General features: G+C 56.7%; 3 protein-coding genes across 3 annotated transcripts; 1 reads left to right on the forward strand and 2 right to left on the reverse strand.

Annotated features, from left to right (window-relative positions):
- Positions 1–1,935: 1,935 nt before the first annotated feature.
- SHD (Src homology 2 domain containing transforming protein D) lies at positions 1,936–8,179 on the forward strand. Its single transcript, XM_037505097.1, has 6 exons — positions 1,936–2,248; positions 3,600–3,705; positions 3,786–3,974; positions 5,444–5,567; positions 6,678–6,797; positions 7,788–8,179. Exons 1-6 carry the CDS (start codon positions 1,952–1,954, stop codon positions 7,972–7,974), a joined length of 1,023 nt encoding a protein of 340 aa, XP_037360994.1. The 5' UTR covers positions 1,936–1,951; the 3' UTR covers positions 7,975–8,179.
- Positions 8,180–8,918: 739 nt separating this feature from the next.
- LOC119240365 (transmembrane and immunoglobulin domain-containing protein 2) lies at positions 8,919–14,042 on the reverse strand. Its single transcript, XM_054693061.1, has 3 exons — positions 14,000–14,042; positions 9,676–9,819; positions 8,919–9,370 (listed from the first exon to the last, which is right to left on the reverse strand). Exons 2-3 carry the CDS (start codon positions 9,773–9,775, stop codon positions 9,108–9,110), a joined length of 363 nt encoding a protein of 120 aa, XP_054549036.1. The 5' UTR covers positions 9,776–9,819; positions 14,000–14,042; the 3' UTR covers positions 8,919–9,107.
- A 4-nt stretch (positions 14,043–14,046) lies between these two features.
- LOC129145441 (transmembrane and immunoglobulin domain-containing protein 2-like) lies at positions 14,047–16,046 on the reverse strand (the record flags this gene model as incomplete). Its single annotated transcript, XM_054692940.1, has 3 exons — positions 16,001–16,046; positions 14,169–14,359; positions 14,047–14,067 (listed from the first exon to the last, which is right to left on the reverse strand). Coding segments are annotated over exons 1-3 (258 nt in total), but the record flags the coding sequence as incomplete, so codon positions are not given.
- Positions 16,047–16,310: the final 264 nt, after the last annotated feature.

A 16,310-nucleotide genomic window follows, 5' to 3' on the forward strand; every position in this document is an offset into this window, starting at 1 on the left:
CCAGCTCTGGTCCTCAGTTTCCCCATCTGGAAAGGGAGCTGACAGCATGAAAGACTCTGGGGGGTTTTGGGTGCCACCCCAAGCCGGGCCACCTCCTGGCATCCAGGCAGAAATAATCTGTCAGGTGGCTGTGAGCAAGTCCCTCCCCATTCTGTGCCTCAGTTTCCCTACCAGTAGAATGACAAGGGTGGGTGATCACTCACTCCTGCCCACACTTCCTCAGGCGCTGCTGTTCCCGTTAGAAACCCGGGTCCCCACGACAGAATTAGCTCTGATTTCTGTCGGGTCCTTCCTCCCCTCTAAGCCACAAGCACCTGCCTACCCTGGGCAGGGAGAAGGGAATCTGGGGTCCCAGCCTTCCTGACCACCCCCTCTTACTCCAGCCATAAGGGGGAACTGAACAAGCTCCCTATGGGGAAAGAAAAAAATGTGCTTTTGCTGGAATTCGTAGCCCCTTTTTCTTCTCTCACCCCCCCAAACCTAGTGGTGTCTTGGCCCCTCCCCCACAGCTGCCCCGGCCAAGAGACAGGCAGGACAGGCGACCCCTCTCCGTTCTGCCCCCCCCAGCCACAAAAGGACAGATGCTGCGGCCCCGCAGTCGCTGATAGCATCTCCCTGCCCGCCAGCTGCCCCAACCCCCAAGCTCCGCACAGCGACGGCCCCCCGGGGGAGGACAGAGAAGGGCCCTCTTGGGGGAGGAGCGGCCACGTCCTGCCCCTCCCCTTGACCTCTGGAGCCATCTCCGCACCCCCAAACTCCGGCCGGCTTTGCGGTCGGGTGCCGGTTCCGTTTCCATCAACAGTGGTCAGTGGCCACTCGCCCCCCTGCTGGGCAGCCGCTGCCCGCCTGGCGGTCAAGTCCGGCTCCCCCGCGTCGGTCCCCGCTCCCCGGCGGGGTCCCCCTCCCGGTCCTCTCCCTCCCGACCCCCGGCAAGGTCAACCGGTGCCGGCTCCCTCCCCCGCCTCCGCTCGCTCCCGCCGCCTGGGTCCTCCGGGCGGGTGTCCAGCGGCCGCGGCCCCCCCGCCCCCCGGCGGCGGCCCCCCCCCCAGCAGCTGCAGGTCCCCGTCACCTGGAGGGGCGCGCGGGGCGCGGGAGGGCGGGGGCCGCGGGGGGAGGCGGGGAAGGCTCAGCGCGTTGCCGGGGACGCGGCCGCGGCCGGTGGGTGCTGGGGCGCCGCCGGGGCGCCCCCCACCCCCAAAGTGCCTCCTCCCGGGCGCGCGCGGCCGCCGGCGGGTAAAGTCTCTCCGCGGGCGTGAGGGGATTGGAGGAGGTTTTATTTCCCTTTGTGCCGGTGGCTGGGGCCGGCTCGCGGCGGCCCGGCCGGGGCAGCGGGATTGGGGCGCCCCCCGCGCGGAGAAGGGGGCAACAAAGGACGCGCCGGGCCGAGGTCCCCGTCCCCGCGACCCAACTTTGCGCCCGGCGCCCGCGCCCGGGGTGAACCCGCCCGCTGCGCCGAGAACCCGGGCGTCCGGGCTGGGCCAGAGCCGGGGCGTCCCCCGCGGCGCGCTCCCCGAGCCCCCAGCCCAAGGGGGGTCCCGGAGCTGCCCGGGGGCGGCGGCGGGTCGAGTCGCGCGGGGACCGCGCCGCCCGCGAAAACTCCGCGCGCTCTGCGGACGCCCCTCGCCCGGGCCGGGCCGCCCCGCCGCCCGCACCCCCGCACCCCGACCCCCGCGCCTCCTCCCGCCTCCGCCCTTCCGGAGCCCGGCCGAGGGGGGCTCCTGCCCCTCCTCCCCTATTCCTCCTTCCTCGGCCCCTCTTCTCTCCCGGAGCCAGCCCCGCGGCTCACCTGAGCTCTCTCCTCCCACCGCGCCCGCCCCTCCCTCCCCGCCCCCCTGGCCTGCTCCTGCCTCCACCTCCTCCTGCCGGGGTACTCCGCCGGGGAAGGGCACCTGGAAGGGGGCATGTGGGGCCGCCTCTGACAGTGGCTAGGTTTGAGGTGACGCGCGCCCAGATGGCCAAGTGGCTCCGAGACTATCTGACCTTTGGCGGGCGGAGGCCCCCTCCGCAGCCCCCCACCCCGGACTACTCGGAGAGCGACATCCTGAGAGCCTATCGGGAGCAGAAGGATCTGGACTTCGAGGACCCCTACGAGGATGCGGACAGCCGCCTGGAGCTGGACCCTGCGGGCCCCGCGGACTCCAAGGGCCCTGGAGAGGCCAAGTACGACTCTCCTAAGCATCGGCTCATCAAGGTGGAGGCAGCTGACATGGCCCGAGCCAAGGTCTTGCTGGGCAGCCCCGGGGAAGAGGTGCGTGGCTATTATCACGGGACGTGGGGTGGCCCCGGGATGCGGGGTGGCGAGGGCCAGGCTGGAGCCTTGGATTTCAGGCGCTTGTTTTATGTGTGTCCCCAGGGGTGAGCCAGGGCACCAGCCAGACACTCCCCAGTTCTGCTTGGCGAGTTTAATGTCTGTCTCTTTGCAATGCACTAGGCTGGCCGCTCCCCCTACCTTTCGGATGGCCTCTGCCTTGTGGCCCAGATCCCCCACTCTTGACCCTCTCCCCAGCTTCCCTTCTTCCTAGCAGCTGGTGAGTCTTTCTATAAGAAATCTGAACACATCTCTCCCCTACCAGGCCCTCAGACATCCCCCCCACTGTTCCTTGCCCTTTCTGCTTTAAACATCCCCATTTTACAGAAGTGGAACCTGAGGCTCACGGAAGAAAAGCAACCAGCCCAAGGCCACAGGCTTTGGCTCATTAGAATTTGAAGTAAAGATGTGCATGCTCTTCTCAGTATCTTTCCTAGAAGATCAGGGAGTGAACCCCAGGTCCCTAGTCCAGGCAGAGAAGGATTTGCGGTGATGAGACTGTAGGTCAGTGATTGAGATCACAGAGAAAGGTAGGAAGATGCAGGACTCAAGGGTGCAGACAAGCGGGAATCAAAATATGACCTACATGGGGCCTCCCTGGTGACACGGGGGGTTAAGACGCAGCTCTATGAAGCTATCAGCAGCCACTGCAGCATGAATTCCATCCCTGGCCAGGGAGCTACCCACATGGCGCAGCAGACCTCTCCTGACTCACCCGCTGCTCCCCTCAGCAGTGTATTTCAGTCAGTCTGCCTGTTCTGCTCCCCACTCTGTCTCTGGTGAATCCTCTCACACCCCCCCCCCCACACCTCTGGCCTGTACCCCAGCTCTTGTATGCATAAATAAATAAATCTTAAAAAAAATATGACCTAATTGCTTATGTACTGTGTGACCCTAAGCAAGTCACTTAGCCTCTCTGTGCCTTGGTTGCCTCATCTATAAAATGGGAATTACGCACTTACTGAATGTTCGTATCACAATGAAATATTTATACAGCATTTAGCATTTAGAATAGTGCTGGAACCTGATCATTATGAAGACGGAAGGAGGGGCCTGGGTCAGGGAGAATCAGAAGGACGTGGAGGGAGAGACAAAGGGAAGGTGGTGTCTGTTCAGCAAGCACTTGTGGGTGGTGGAGAACACCCCCAACCCTTACCCCCAAGTCCCCAAATAGAACTGCTTGAAAGTTATGTGTGGAAAGGCCTAGAGAAGGCAGGCCGAGGGTGTTCCATCGCTCAGAGCTAGGCATGGCCCTTGAGTCCCTGTCCCCTTCCCTTCCTTCTCTCTCCAGTTGGAAGTGGACACTGAGTACTCGGACCCCTTTGATGCTCAGCCTTGTGCACCACCTGCAGATGACAGCTACATGGAGCCCTATGATGCCCAGCGGGTCATGAGTGGTGAGTGGACAGTTCTTGAGGGAAGGGGCTATGGCCCCAGATGGGAATGACAGTTGACCAGTGTTCTTGGCCTCTCGCAGAACTGCCGTGCAGGGTTGTGCAGCTGTATGACACTCCCTATGAGGAGCAGGGCCAAGGGCCAGCAGAGGAAGCTCCTTCAGGGCAGAGGCCTCGGCAGAGTCGGCTGCCCCGGGAGGATGAACGCCCAGCAGATGAATATGATCAGCCCTGGGAGTGGAAGAAAGATCACATCTCCAAGGCATTTGCAGGTGCTTCCCCAGTACAGGTCCTCACCTCTGAATGCCCACATCCCCGTCACCTGCCATGTTGGCAGTTTGTTAATTCTCTCTAAAGTGTGAATGACTGATGGTTAAAAATTTCCCAGGAGAATCTGTATCTTCCTTGGAAACCGAAACACTGTTTAGAGTGCAATGAAACCTGCTCATCCTGTAAGTTTAGTGCAGGCATAGGCTTTGGTGTCTGCTAAACCTGGGATTGTGTCACTTATCTGAGCAAGTCATTGAGTTTCTCTGAGTCTCATTTCCCTTACCTGTAAAATGGAAATCTTCAGAGTACTTACCCCACAGGATGCTTGTAAATTGAGTAGTACAATGTGCTCAATTATACATAATTTCTATTTTTTTTAAGATTTATTTATTTATTTATACATGCACTGGGTACAGTCAGAAGCGCGGGAGGGTGAGAGAATTCACCAGAGCCAGAGCGGGGAACAGAACAGGCAGACTGACAAAACACACTGCTGAGGAGAGCAGCGGGCGAGGCAGGAGAGGTCTGCCGGGCCATGTGGGACCCTCGCCGGTGGCCGGGGATCAAGCTGGTGCTGCAGAGGCCGCGGGCAGCTTTGCAGCCCAGCAGTCAACCGCTGCACCACCAGGGGAGGCCCAATTTCTTTTTTTTTAAAAAAGATTTATTTATTTATGCATACAAGAACTGGGGTGTAGGCCAGAGGTATGGGGGTAGGGTAAGAGGATTCACCAGAGACAGACTGGGGAACAGAACAGGCAGACTGACTGAAATACGCTGCTGAGGGGAGCAGTGGGCGAGACAGGTGAGGTCTGCTGCGCCATGTGGGTTGCTCCCTGGCGGGCCAGGGAGGCCCCATACATAATTTCTTAGTAAATTTTCTTGGGTAGCATTTCACAGTAACTGTCATTAGGTGGCGTTAGGGTCAATTCCTGAATCAGAAAGCTTGGGCAGGTCTCTGAAACTCAGTTCCCTCTTATGTAAAAGCCATAAGGTCAGCTTCAAGAGGACCTCCCCTGGTGGCGCAGAGGTGAAAGACCCACATGGTACAGCAGACCTCTCCTGTGTCTCCCTCAGCAGTGTATTTCAGTGGATCCGCCTCCTCCACTCCCCACTCTCTCTGGTGAATCCTCTCATTCCCCATACTTCTGGCCTACGCCCCAATTCTTATATGCAAGAATAAATAAATCTTAAAAAAAAAAGCCATAGGGTCAGCTTCAAGAAATAAAATACCTTGGACCAAGAAGAGTTGCATGGGCTCACCTTTGCCCTAGAATTTGTATGACTGAGAGGGAAATTGGGTCTTCATGCCTCAGTCTACCCATCTTGCCACCACTCCTGTCCTCTGATTGAGTCATCACTCATGGAGCTGCCCAGCCCTTGCAAGCCACCTGATTTGTTCATGGCTACACCCCCTTTTTCTGAAGGTCTCAGGTAGGTTGCACTTAACCCTCCTCTCATCCCGGCCCTCTAGTGCAGTTTGACAGTCCTGACTGGGAAAGGACCTCAGGCGCAGCCAGGGAGCTCCGGCGACACCCGCCCAGAAGCCCCCAGCCTGCTGAGCGCGTGGACCCCGCGCTGCCCCTGGAGAAACAGCCGTGAGTGTGGAAGCGGAACTGGGGACAGCCCACCTGAGCCCCTCTGGGTCACTTCCCAGCTACAGATTCCTCGGGTTGGGGAGGGGGTGCAGAAGGGGCAAGTGGAACTTTGATTCATTCATTTTTTCAACTAATCGCCGAGCGCCTGCGCGCTGCGGGCCGGACACCTAGGTAGGCGCGAAGCAGAATCAGATGCAGGCTCCCGATTCTGGGTTCAAATTCCTGCTCTGCGCCCCTGGCTGTGTAGCTTTGGACAAGTGACTTAAGTTCTCTGAGTCTCCAGCTCAAAATATTAAAAAGGGGGATTTCCTCCCTTTAGCTGGGTGGGGAGAGCAGAGACAGAAATTGTTCTCACACCCACAAGATTTTTTTTTTTTTTTTGTGGGACCCTCGCTGGCGGCCGGGGAATGAACCGGCGCTGCAGCAGCTGCAGGCAGCCTCCCAGCCCAGCGCTCAACCGCTGCGCCACCAGGGGAGGCCCTGCACAAGATCTTGAGGCGCACAAGCTGGCAGGTTCTGGGTCTGCTCCCTGTCCCTCAGTGAGCCCCCAGAGCCCAGCCTCCTGGGGACCAGGGTGTGTTTATCACCGCCCCAAACCTCTTAGATGGCCTGTACAGAACTGGCTCATTAGCGTGGAAACCCAGCGTGAGACGCTGTTTTCTTTTCAATACAAACAACCGCCAGGCCTCGGGCGCTCTGTGTTTGACACCTTGCGCACGGCCGCTGAGCCTCCCTTTGATCACGTTATGAAATAGTGAATAAAGCATGGTACAGGTGAGTGGGGAGACAGGATGCGGTGAATCTCATGAAAGGGATTGAGGTTGGGGGATTAGGGAGGGAGGTCAGGGCACTTGAGGGGGGCTGTGAAAGTTGAGGTGTAGGTGTTGATTTGGAGGGAGAGGCTCCCCCTTGACTTTCCAGGGTAACCATGTCTGCCAGAACTCCAGGCCCCTCTTGAGAAGCCCAAGGCAACTTTTCCTGCTTGTTTCCTCTGTGCTGGTTGTGCTGGCATGCGACCGCGGGGTTTGTGCTGGCATGCGATGCGACCTCGGGCGACCCTGATGTGTTGGAAGGTGGACTCCCCTCCTGAGACCCCTGCCCCCCGCCCAGGTGGTTCCATGGGCCCCTCAGCCGTGCCGATGCCGAGAACATCTTGTCACTCTGCAAGGAAGGCAGCTACCTGGTGAGGCTCAGCGAGACCAGCCCCCAGGACTGTTCCCTGTCCCTCAGGTGAGACCCCAGCCCTCTGGAGAGACAGAGGGTCACAGGTCTGCAGGTGACATGCTTCACAGTTCATTCTGTGGGCGCACGGGTGGGGCTGCAGCAGCCAGCGGGTGGGGTTGCTGGGGTCAGAGCGAGGCTTGCAGGCTTGATAGGCAGGACTTTAGACCAGTGGGCGGGGCTCCTAGGGCGGCCTGGGCTGGCCTGGTTCCAGCATGAGCTGGCTCCCTGCACCTGAGGTCGGCCAGAAAATGGAGTGGAAGCTGTGCAGTAAACCTGGGCCTGAGTAAGAGGGTGAACTAAACGTCCACAGTTGCCCTGACTCCCCTAGTCCAAAACTGAGCTATTTGTGTCTGTCTGGAGCCAGAATCTCGGCGTGGCCCTGTATGCATTTGAGTCTTCTCTGCCTCAGGTTCTAAGTGTGTCTGATCATAAAACGTTCTTGAGATTCTGTTAGCATCTGAGTGTGAGACTACGCAAAGGAGGAGGAAGAGGAAGAGGACTTGACGTTGGAGGCAGATTCAAATCCTGCCTCTGCCACTTGCCAGCCTCAGTTTTCTCTTTGTAATATGAGGCTGTCGCTTCTCGGCCTTTGGGCTAAGGTCAGGCGTAACATGAGGCTGATAGTAGCGCACTGGCCAGATGGAAACAAACACAGGCAAGCCGAGAATAGGACCCAGGACACAGGAAGCGCTTCCTTCCTATTAATGATGATGCTAAAATGGTTCCCCACCCGAAATGGAAAGAAAAGAAAAAGACCCCAGATTGAGGGTTCACTAGTGGAGAGCCCAGGATGGGGCGCACAGGGGTTGGGAGTGTTCTGGAGGAGGGACCGGGTGGGACCTCAGCCCTCTGGGGAGACGGAAGACCCCTACCGGGGTGGAACAATCCACCGGTTGGCCCCAAACGTGGCTCCTGGGGGCCATGCGGGGTTGGCCTGAGGGCTGGAGAGTGTGGGTAGTTCTGGGCCGCTTGAGACCCTCTGGTCCCTTCCCTCAGGAGCAGCCAGGGATTTCTGCATCTGAAGTTCACCCGGACTCGAGAAAACCATTTGGTGCTAGGCCAGCACAGTGGCCCCTTCGCCAGCGTGCCCGAGCTGGTCCTCCACTACAGCTCACGCCCGCTGCCCGTTCAGGGCGCCGAGCACCTGGCCCTGCTCTACCCAGTGACCACCCAGACGCCCTGACCAGGAGACTCAGCTCCCTGTCCTGTTGCCCTGTGTGCTGACAGCCCAGTAAACGCTGGAGGTCTTTCCAGTCCTGCGAGAGGCTTGGGTGGAAAGACTTCCTCCCCCTGCCGGGTCCCGGTCGCCATCAGCGCCGCCTTCTCCGACTCTCTCTGCGCTCCCCAATCATGTCTCGAAGCCCACTGCTGGCCAGGAAATAAATAACTTACCGTGTATTTCAAATGTCTTTTCTGGGAGGTAGGTTCCTACGCCAAAGGAAGAAAGGAGACAGATTCTTGGAGAGGGAAGGGTGTTGTGGTCCCCAACAGCTCATTTTGGGGTAGAGCTGGGGTTGGTGCCTGAATTGCACCCACAATTCAGGGAACAAACCTCAGGGCTGGAGACAACAGGGAGGGGGAGGCAGATAAGGCGGGCAGAGAAGAACCAGGAGGCAGTGGACACAGGCAGAAATAAAGATGGAGAAACTGAGGGGGCAGGCTCTTAGGCCCACCCCTCCCCCACACGCTCCTCTGCCCCATCTGGGCAGGCATCTGAGGCCTGATGCGAGGAAAGGACATCTGTCCCCATGGAAACAGAGGTGGGGGAGGGGACCCTAGCCCAGCTGGTGTCACTTCAAGGTGACAGTCAGGCAAGAGACCCTGAGGACTGATAAATGCCAGGGGGCCTGGGTCTCCCTCCTGGCTCCTCCCCACCAACCTCCCAGCCCGCCTGGGTGGGCCATACCAGCTGGGGAAGGGATGCTTCCCGCTTGAGGCACTGTTTGGAGGATTGGGGCATCACTTCCCCGCTCACTAGACATGCAAGGACAACAGGGGAGGCTGGTGAATATCACAGATCACCACAGTGGACCTCTCCAGCGACCCCTGGAGGCTCTGGACCCCCCAGATGAACCCTCAAATCTCTTTAGCACCCCCAAATCACCACAAAGTCTGACTTTGCTTTTTTCATGAGCTTTTATTGACTGTACTGGGAGCAGGGGCAGGTCCAGGGACTGGGTGAGGACAGTGACCTCGGGGTGAGTGGCTGATCCCCCTGGAATAAGTTACATTTTCACGTGCCCACTGGGAGAGCCTCACTGGATCTCTGGGGATTCCAATTCCTCTTTCCACTTAAAGGAACCTTCTTGCCTCTGGCTACCCATAGGGCCCTGGGTGGGGGGAGATTCTGCCTGCAGAGATGGGGGGTCTGGGCCTGGGCCTGGGGCTGGGGCATGGGCTGGGGGCTGGAGTGCGATTCTGCGGGGGGCTAGGAGGCCGGGGGAAAGAGGTGGAATAGAAGCTCTCAGCCTTCTGGTCCTCCCTGGGGATGTCCAGCTGCTTCCTCCCCTCTGCAGCCCCCACCTCGGTCCTCCGGGCCCGACGCGGCTGGCGTGGGATGTTGCTGTAGAGGGGGTTCTCTGGGAGGGGAGGGGTGAGCAGACCAAGTGGGACAGTCACTTGAGAGCCTGACCTTTCCAGCCCCCCTCTGAGGGCTTTGTCTCTGCTTCTGAAAACGTGATTTAGGGGCCAGTCTTCTCCATCTATTCTCCTGTGTCCTGCCCGCCCCGCACCCCCTCCTTCCTGAGGGGCAGGTATGGGATGAGGGACGCGTCCCACCCGCGTCACCCGACTGCAGATCCCGCCTCCGCCGCAAGGGGGCGCGCTCGCCAGCGGCCAGGGCGCCCGCGGGGTCCCCCCTCTGTGTGGCTGCGGGGGTGGTTACCTGCCTCCCGGTGCCCGCGGCGGCGGATCCAGATCCCCGCGCCCAGCGCGATCGCTGTCAGGACCACCAACACGCACCCCGCCAGCAGCGCGGGGTGCATTCCTGGAGGAGGTGCTGAAGTGGATGTTTTGACTGTGATTAGGTCTGGAAGAGAGACACTAGGGCAGGTTCACCTGGGAAACTGGAGGTTTGGTTCGGGTGCAGGAGCTGGCCATCTGCAGAGAATCTATGTCTGGGGGCAGGGGGTTGCTCACCTTCGAGTCCCAAGCTCCTGCATCCTCCAGGGTGAGGGTTCCCCCTCCCATGAGGGAACTCAGGGTCTCCGCCCCCACCACACACTGAGTTTGGGTAGGTGTTCCCTCTGAACCTGCTTCCTTTTCTGAAAAGTGAGCTTTTTATTTTGCTGGGCCTTTGTGAACTCCCATCTGTATTTTTTTCATCATGAGCTCCAGCATCCTCAGCATGAGGCCTACTGTAGGGTAAAGAAAATGTCAGGCTTTTCTGCCCTCCCGCCATCAGGATAGATGATGGATCCCTGCGGTCCTGAATGCGTGCCTGGTGGCGGGCACCTGGAGTGGGGTGTGGGCACAGGTAGATGGGATTCACTTGGGCTAAGACTGGGCTTTTAAGGGCGGCGTCATGGGGACGCCAGTAGCAGCAGCAGAAGCTGAAGAGAAGCCAAGATCATGGGAGAGCCCAGATAGAGTGAGGATTTGCTGGGGGCTGGGAGGCCTGCCAGCCTCCCAGTACCCCCAGCACCCCTGCCTGCCATGTACCCGCTGAACCCCAATAAAAACCTGCAAAAAACCACTGAGGACACTGACTGCTCCTTTACCCGGTCTGCATGGGATCAGAAAACCTGCACTGTGTCCATTGCTGCCTTTACACCTACCGTCCCTGTCATGAGCCCAACACCCGCATAATAGGTGCCATCACCCCCATCACGAACCCTATCCTCCTACCAGAAGCCCCATCCTGACTCCACCCCACCCCCCACATAAGCTCTATCATCCTGGCACAGGATCCATCATCCTCATGGCTCCTATTTCCTCTGCCTCTACTCTGTGCCAAGCCCATTTTACATACAAGGAAGCTAAGGACCTGAGAGCATGAGTACTTTCTGGGGGGGGGGGGTCACACACCCAGGCACCAGCTGGACCCTGCTCTGAACAAAGGCATTGCTAACCTCAGTTTCCCGCTCCTTCCCTGATAAAAGGGGAAATATGCTTACATTGGCTTGAACACTTGAATCTTGCCAAATAATCAGCTCCATAGACTTAATAGGAACCATTTATGTTTATCAGGGCCACACTATGTCCCAGACTGTAATAAACGCTTTATGTATAATCACTTAAAATTCACCTAACAGCGCAGAAAGCACCGTTAGCTGCATTTTGATAGCTAGGAAAACCAGCTCAGAGGGGTCGATTTACTTGCCCGAGGTCACACAGCAAGTGAATGGCTGAGTGGGGATGTTGTTCCAGGTCCCTATAATTGACACGAACCCCAGACAAAGGCTCCTTCTGCTGTGAATAAGATGGGGCTCAGCGGCCCCAACCCCTTCATCTTTCAGACTCAAAAGCTGGCTGCTGTCTGGGTTGGGGGTGGGTTGGCGAATGGCTGTTGGGAGGAGCAGATGCCAGCTGTTTGGCTCTGGAACCGAGCCCGCCCCCTCTCTCGCAGCTGCCAACTAAGCACAGCCTAGTGCCAGGCTACCCCGCCTCTGCTAATTGGTAATCGGCACCCTTGTCACGAATGGGGAGGGGGGCAGGCAGGACAGTCACAACACCCCACCCCAGAGGCAGGCCGTGGGCGGGTCCCCCCAGCTGGGGAGGGGAGGCCCGGGCTTGGGGAGGGGAACCCGTGCAGTTCTCCATTCGGCCCGATAGGGGCAGGTGTGTGCCGGAGGCCCTCGGGAGCCACCGGAAGAACTGGAGCCTGGTCGCCTGGGTCGCAGGACTTGGGGTGTCCTGCACGGGTTGGGGGCGCGTGAGCTGGCTCTTGAGCAAGCCGGCTGCCGGGATCCCCGGCTCGTGTGTCTCTCTGGCCAAGCCTTGGTTCTTTGCTGTCTCACCTGTGAAAGGAGACAGCTGATCTGCAGGTTCCTTCCGGCTTTGCGAGGCAGTGGCTTTCGATTCTGGATTCTAGAATTCTCTACCTTAACATGCGCTCAGATGGCAAAATTCTAAGAGTGGTATTTGAAGTGCTTGAGAGACTGCAGTTCTAAGGTTCTAGAATCATCCATTCCTCTAGTTCAGTGTTTCTCAACTTTTTTCCATTTTCAACTACCTGAGTTTAAAAAATATTAATTTGTTCTCACAAAATTTTAATACCACAGATAACACTAATATATTGTAAAGTTGATTATATTTATATTTGTTTAATTTTATACTTTTTATTTTATTTTATTTTATTTTTTGTGGGACCTTCGCCTGCGGCTGGGGAATGAACCGGCGCTGCAGAGGCTGCCCGCAGCCTCGCAGCCCAGGGCTCAACTGCTGCTCCACCAGGGGAGGCCCAATTTTATACTTTTTAAAAAAGATTTATTTATGCATACAAGAACTGGGGTACAGGCCAGAGGTGTGGGGGGATGAGAGGATTCACCAGAGACAGAGTGGGGAGCAGAACAGGCAGACTGACTGAAATACACTGCTGAGGGGAGCAGCGGGCGATTCAGGAGAGGTCTGCTGCCCCATGTGGGTAGCCCCCTAGCAGGGGATCGAACTCATGCAGTAGTGGCTGTGACCAGCTTCCTAGTTTGTGTCTTAACCCCTTGCACCACCAGGAAGGCCCTAATTTTATGCTTTCTATATAAAAAAGAGTAAGATTTTCTTCGCTCACCAAAGCCCAGTTGTTGCCTTCTTAGGCGTAGTGCATGCTGTAATTCTTGGAGGCGAGCATCCTATGTCCCTGGGATTCTAGAACTGCAAGAGTCCATTCTTTGCGTTGAGGTGGTGGTATTAGGGGAGAGCCTTTGGGAGGTGATTAGGTCATGTGGGCAGGATTATCCCTCAGGTTGGGATTAGTGGTTTAAAAAGGGACCCCAGAGAGACGCTGCCCCTTCTACCATGTGAGGACACAAGGAGAAGATGGCCTTCTGTGAACCAGGAAGGAGGCCCCCACCAAGTCTGCCGGCCCCTTGATCTTGAACTTCCCAGCCTCCAAAATGGTAAGAAATATTTTTCTGTTGTTTATAACCTACCTGGTTATAGTGTTGCTGTAGCCTGAATGGACTAAGACATTGATTGAGCTCTTCAACCAGGATATGCACTTTTCTTGTCTGTAGGAGGTATTTTATAACACATTTAAAAGACACTGGAGGGTCTCCCTGGTGGCCTAGGGGTTAAATCTCAGTGCTGTTACTACCACAGCCCAGGGGCCTGAGTTTGATCCCCAGGCAGGGAGCTGCCCACAGGGTGCCGCAGACCTCTCCTGTCTTGCCTGCTGCTCCCCTCAGCAGTGGATTTCAGTAGACCTGCCTGTTCTGCTCCCCACTCTGTGTCTAGTGAATCCTCTTATCCCCTGCACCTCTGGCCTACACCCCAGTTCTTCTATGCAAAAATAAATAAAAATTAAATTAAAAATAAAAGACACTGGAATTGTGTTTAACCAAAACTCCGGAAGTATATGCACTCGAGAGTCTTTATGATTGTGATATTCTGGAACAGGGCTCAACAAACTACCGCTCTCGGGTCAAACGCAGCCCGCTGCCTGCTTTTTAAAATAAAGTTTCCTTGGCGCCCAGGCCTGGTCTTGCAGGCACTGTCTATGGTGGCTTGCATGCTGCAGTGCAGAATGACAGAGTTGCAACAGAGAGACCTTCAGGTCCTTTACAGAAATAGCTTACCAAGCCTCCGCCTTGAATTATAAATGTCTGTATCTGTGGTTCTGCGATTCTAGAATTTGATGTGCTCGCGTTTCTAGGGTTTTTGTTCTTAAAAATCGGATTTGGGGCCTCCCCAGTGACGCAGCAGTTGAGCACTGGGCTGCGAAGCTGCCCGCAGTCTCTGCAGCACTGGTTCGATCCCCGGCCACCTGGCGAGGGTCCCACATGACGCGCAGACCTCTCTTGCCGCCCGCTGCTCCCCTCAGCAGTGTATTTCGTCCGTCTGCCTGCTCTGTTCCCCGCTCTGGCTCTGGTGAATCCTCTCACTCTCCCGCGATTCTGACTGTACCCAGTGCTTGCATAAATAAATAAATAAATCTTTAAAAAAAAATCGGATTTGAAGAATTTAACATAGGTTTCTAGGAGTTTGAGATTCTAGAGTCTTAAGATTCTGGAAGGTTCTAACTCCCCAGCTTCTCTCCTCATTTGCTCTCATACCTGTCTCCACCCGGAGCTCCGTGCCACGGCCCTTGGCCTCCTCTAAAAGGGGTATCTCCAAGGTCGCCCTGCACACGTAATGCCCGCTGTCATTGACGTTCACGTGCTCCAACCGCAGGGTGAGTTTGTCAGGCAGCTGCCAGGAGAACTGTCCCCCGAGCCCACAGACCTGCTCTGTGCTGTTATGGGCGATGAGTGACTGGCACAAGGTAACATTGTCCTTGGTCCACGTAGCACGGATCTTCTCCCAAGCCTCGGTGTGGGTCACATGGCAGGTCAGGGTCACCTGGCTGCCTGGCGTCACCACTAGCAGCTTGGGTCCTTGCTGCTGCACATTCAGGCCTGTGGCTCCTTGCAGGTCTAGGGGACAGAGGCAGGTGAGGACTTTCTCAGAATGCCCATGTGTGTGACTTACTCTCCTAGCACGCCTGCATTGCTGGGGGACTCAGCTTGCCTGAGTCTTTGCAAGGTGACTTCTCGCTGAAGCTCAATACCCTGATCTGGGACGTGGGTCTAACTCTCTGCACTCCACGACATGTCCAGCTCTCCACCATACACATATCACGTTGTAGATACCAGGCCCTGTTCTGGCCACCATGGACCCAGACACAGATGTGAGTAAAATAGGAAAAAACTCTGCTGAAACTGACAGCCTGGGAAGAGAGACATCCACAGGAAGTCGTGAAATGAGAATCGCCATGGAGGAAAGGAACGGAGGGTGGCAATAGAAGAAAGGATGAATGAGGAAGAATCTACTTATCCAGAGTGGTCAGGGAAGGCTTCTCGAAGGAAGTGACATCTAAGCAAGGATTTGAATGATAAGTAGTAACCAGTCGTGGGAAGGAACAGCATTCTAAGCTGAGGGAATAGCTCATGCAAAGACCCTGAGGCAGCACCAAACCTGGCTTATTGGAGGAACAAAGAGGAGGCCTATAGAAGTATCCAGGAGAGCAGAGGAGGGAGAATCAGAAAGGTCAGCAAGGGGCGGCTTGTACAAGCCTTGTCGGCCACACAGATGGGTGTCGTGGGCGTGGGGAAAGGAGGGCATTTGCTACTTATCTGCGTGTGATGGGAAACCAGGGAGGAAACATGGGCCGATTGAGGTGGTTTTTTTCCTTACGTCGTCATTCATTTTTGTGCAGTAATTCGTTTCTCCCCTCAGACATAGTCCCCACAGTTCTCCTGCCACCTTGTCACCTGGGAACCATCCCCATAGTCCCTTGTGCTCTTCCCTGCCCTGTCTAGACCCTTCATCCTAACTGCCGTGGTGAGAACCCACTTTAAAGTGAGGGTGGGGGTGTGTCAGGAGGTGAGATTCTAGTTGAGCCGTAGTGGGGACCGGGCCAAGGAGAGAGGTGGTCAGACTACCCGTGGAGGGGGCCCCAGGAGACCTGCACGAAGCCTGGAATTGGTGAGCGGGACAGAGGGATGGTGGTATTTTCCCAAGGTCTGAACCCGAGGGACTGTGTGCCTGGGTGGTGGCTTGTGATCCAGATGGGGGACAATGCGAGGTTGAGTAGAAAGAGTTTGCTTTTGGCCAAAAGAAGTCTGAAATGCCTGGTGGATCCCTCAGAGGAAAAGGGTTTGCATGAAATTCCTGTCATTGGAGATGCAATTGCAGCTGATGCTAGAGGAAGCGTGTTCCAAACAGAGGGAACAGCAGGAGCAAAGGCCCAGAGGTGGACTCAAACTTGGTATATTACAAAAAGAGAAAAGAAAGGAAAGCCAGCTGGCCAAACACGGGGAGAAAGGAAATTTAGAGGAGGCAGAGACGAGAGAGGCCAGAGGAATCGGGCCACAAAAGACTGGTGTACAAGTCATGGTTTGAATTTCATCCTGTGGAATAAAATGCCGTTTGAACCTCCTGAGGTTCTGCATTTCAAAGGACTGGTCCTATTTAGCAAAGCGGAAAACTCACGTTTAGAGGGGCTCTAGCGGGAGGGGCCGGCAGCTGGGGTGACGGACAAAAGGAGAGGCACGGGGGAAGGTCCAGGTACTCACCCCAAAACTGCGCCAGGAGCACCAGCACCATGCCCGGAGACCCCATCCCTGGCCCTATAGGCCCCCCTCTCCCAATTGGCGCACCTTCCTCCTTCCCCCCCTCCCCATTCGACAGACTTCCTGCCCCCACCACAACTCCGCCCCCACCACAGAGGCAGAAGTGACAGGGGGGTGAGACACACCAGGCGGAAGACATCTTGTGGCCAGTGTTGCTTGGGCCTCCACCTCCTCCACCTTGTGCCTCAGTTTCCCCAAAGTTGTGTTGTTTTAAATCTGAAAGGTAGTTTGCATGTGTGGGTGGGGGTAATGT

Source organism: Talpa occidentalis, unplaced genomic scaffold (assembly GCF_014898055.3).
Source record: "Talpa occidentalis isolate TD23 unplaced genomic scaffold, MPIMG_talOcc4v2.1 talOcc4.12, whole genome shotgun sequence".
Classification (NCBI taxonomy): Eukaryota; Metazoa; Chordata; class Mammalia; order Eulipotyphla; family Talpidae; genus Talpa; species Talpa occidentalis.

Excerpts from the sequence above, each read along its gene's own strand:
- SHD (XM_037505097.1), top strand. The coding sequence starts at position 1,952 with ATGGCCAAGTGGCTCCGAGACTATCTGACCTTTGGCGGGCGGAGGCCC. Across the intron at positions 2,249-3,599 it reads TGGGCAGCCCCGGGGAAGAG|TTGGAAGTGGACACTGAGTA; the intron begins GTGCGTGGCTAT and ends TTCTCTCTCCAG. Across the intron at positions 3,706-3,785 it reads TGCCCAGCGGGTCATGAGTG|AACTGCCGTGCAGGGTTGTG; the intron begins GTGAGTGGACAG and ends GGCCTCTCGCAG.
- LOC119240365 (XM_054693061.1), bottom strand. The coding sequence starts at position 9,775 with ATGCACCCCGCGCTGCTGGCGGGGTGCGTGTTGGTGGTCCTGACAGCG. Across the intron at positions 9,371-9,675 it reads CCGCGGGCACCGGGAGGCAG|AGAACCCCCTCTACAGCAAC; the intron begins GTAACCACCCCC and ends CTCCCCTCCCAG.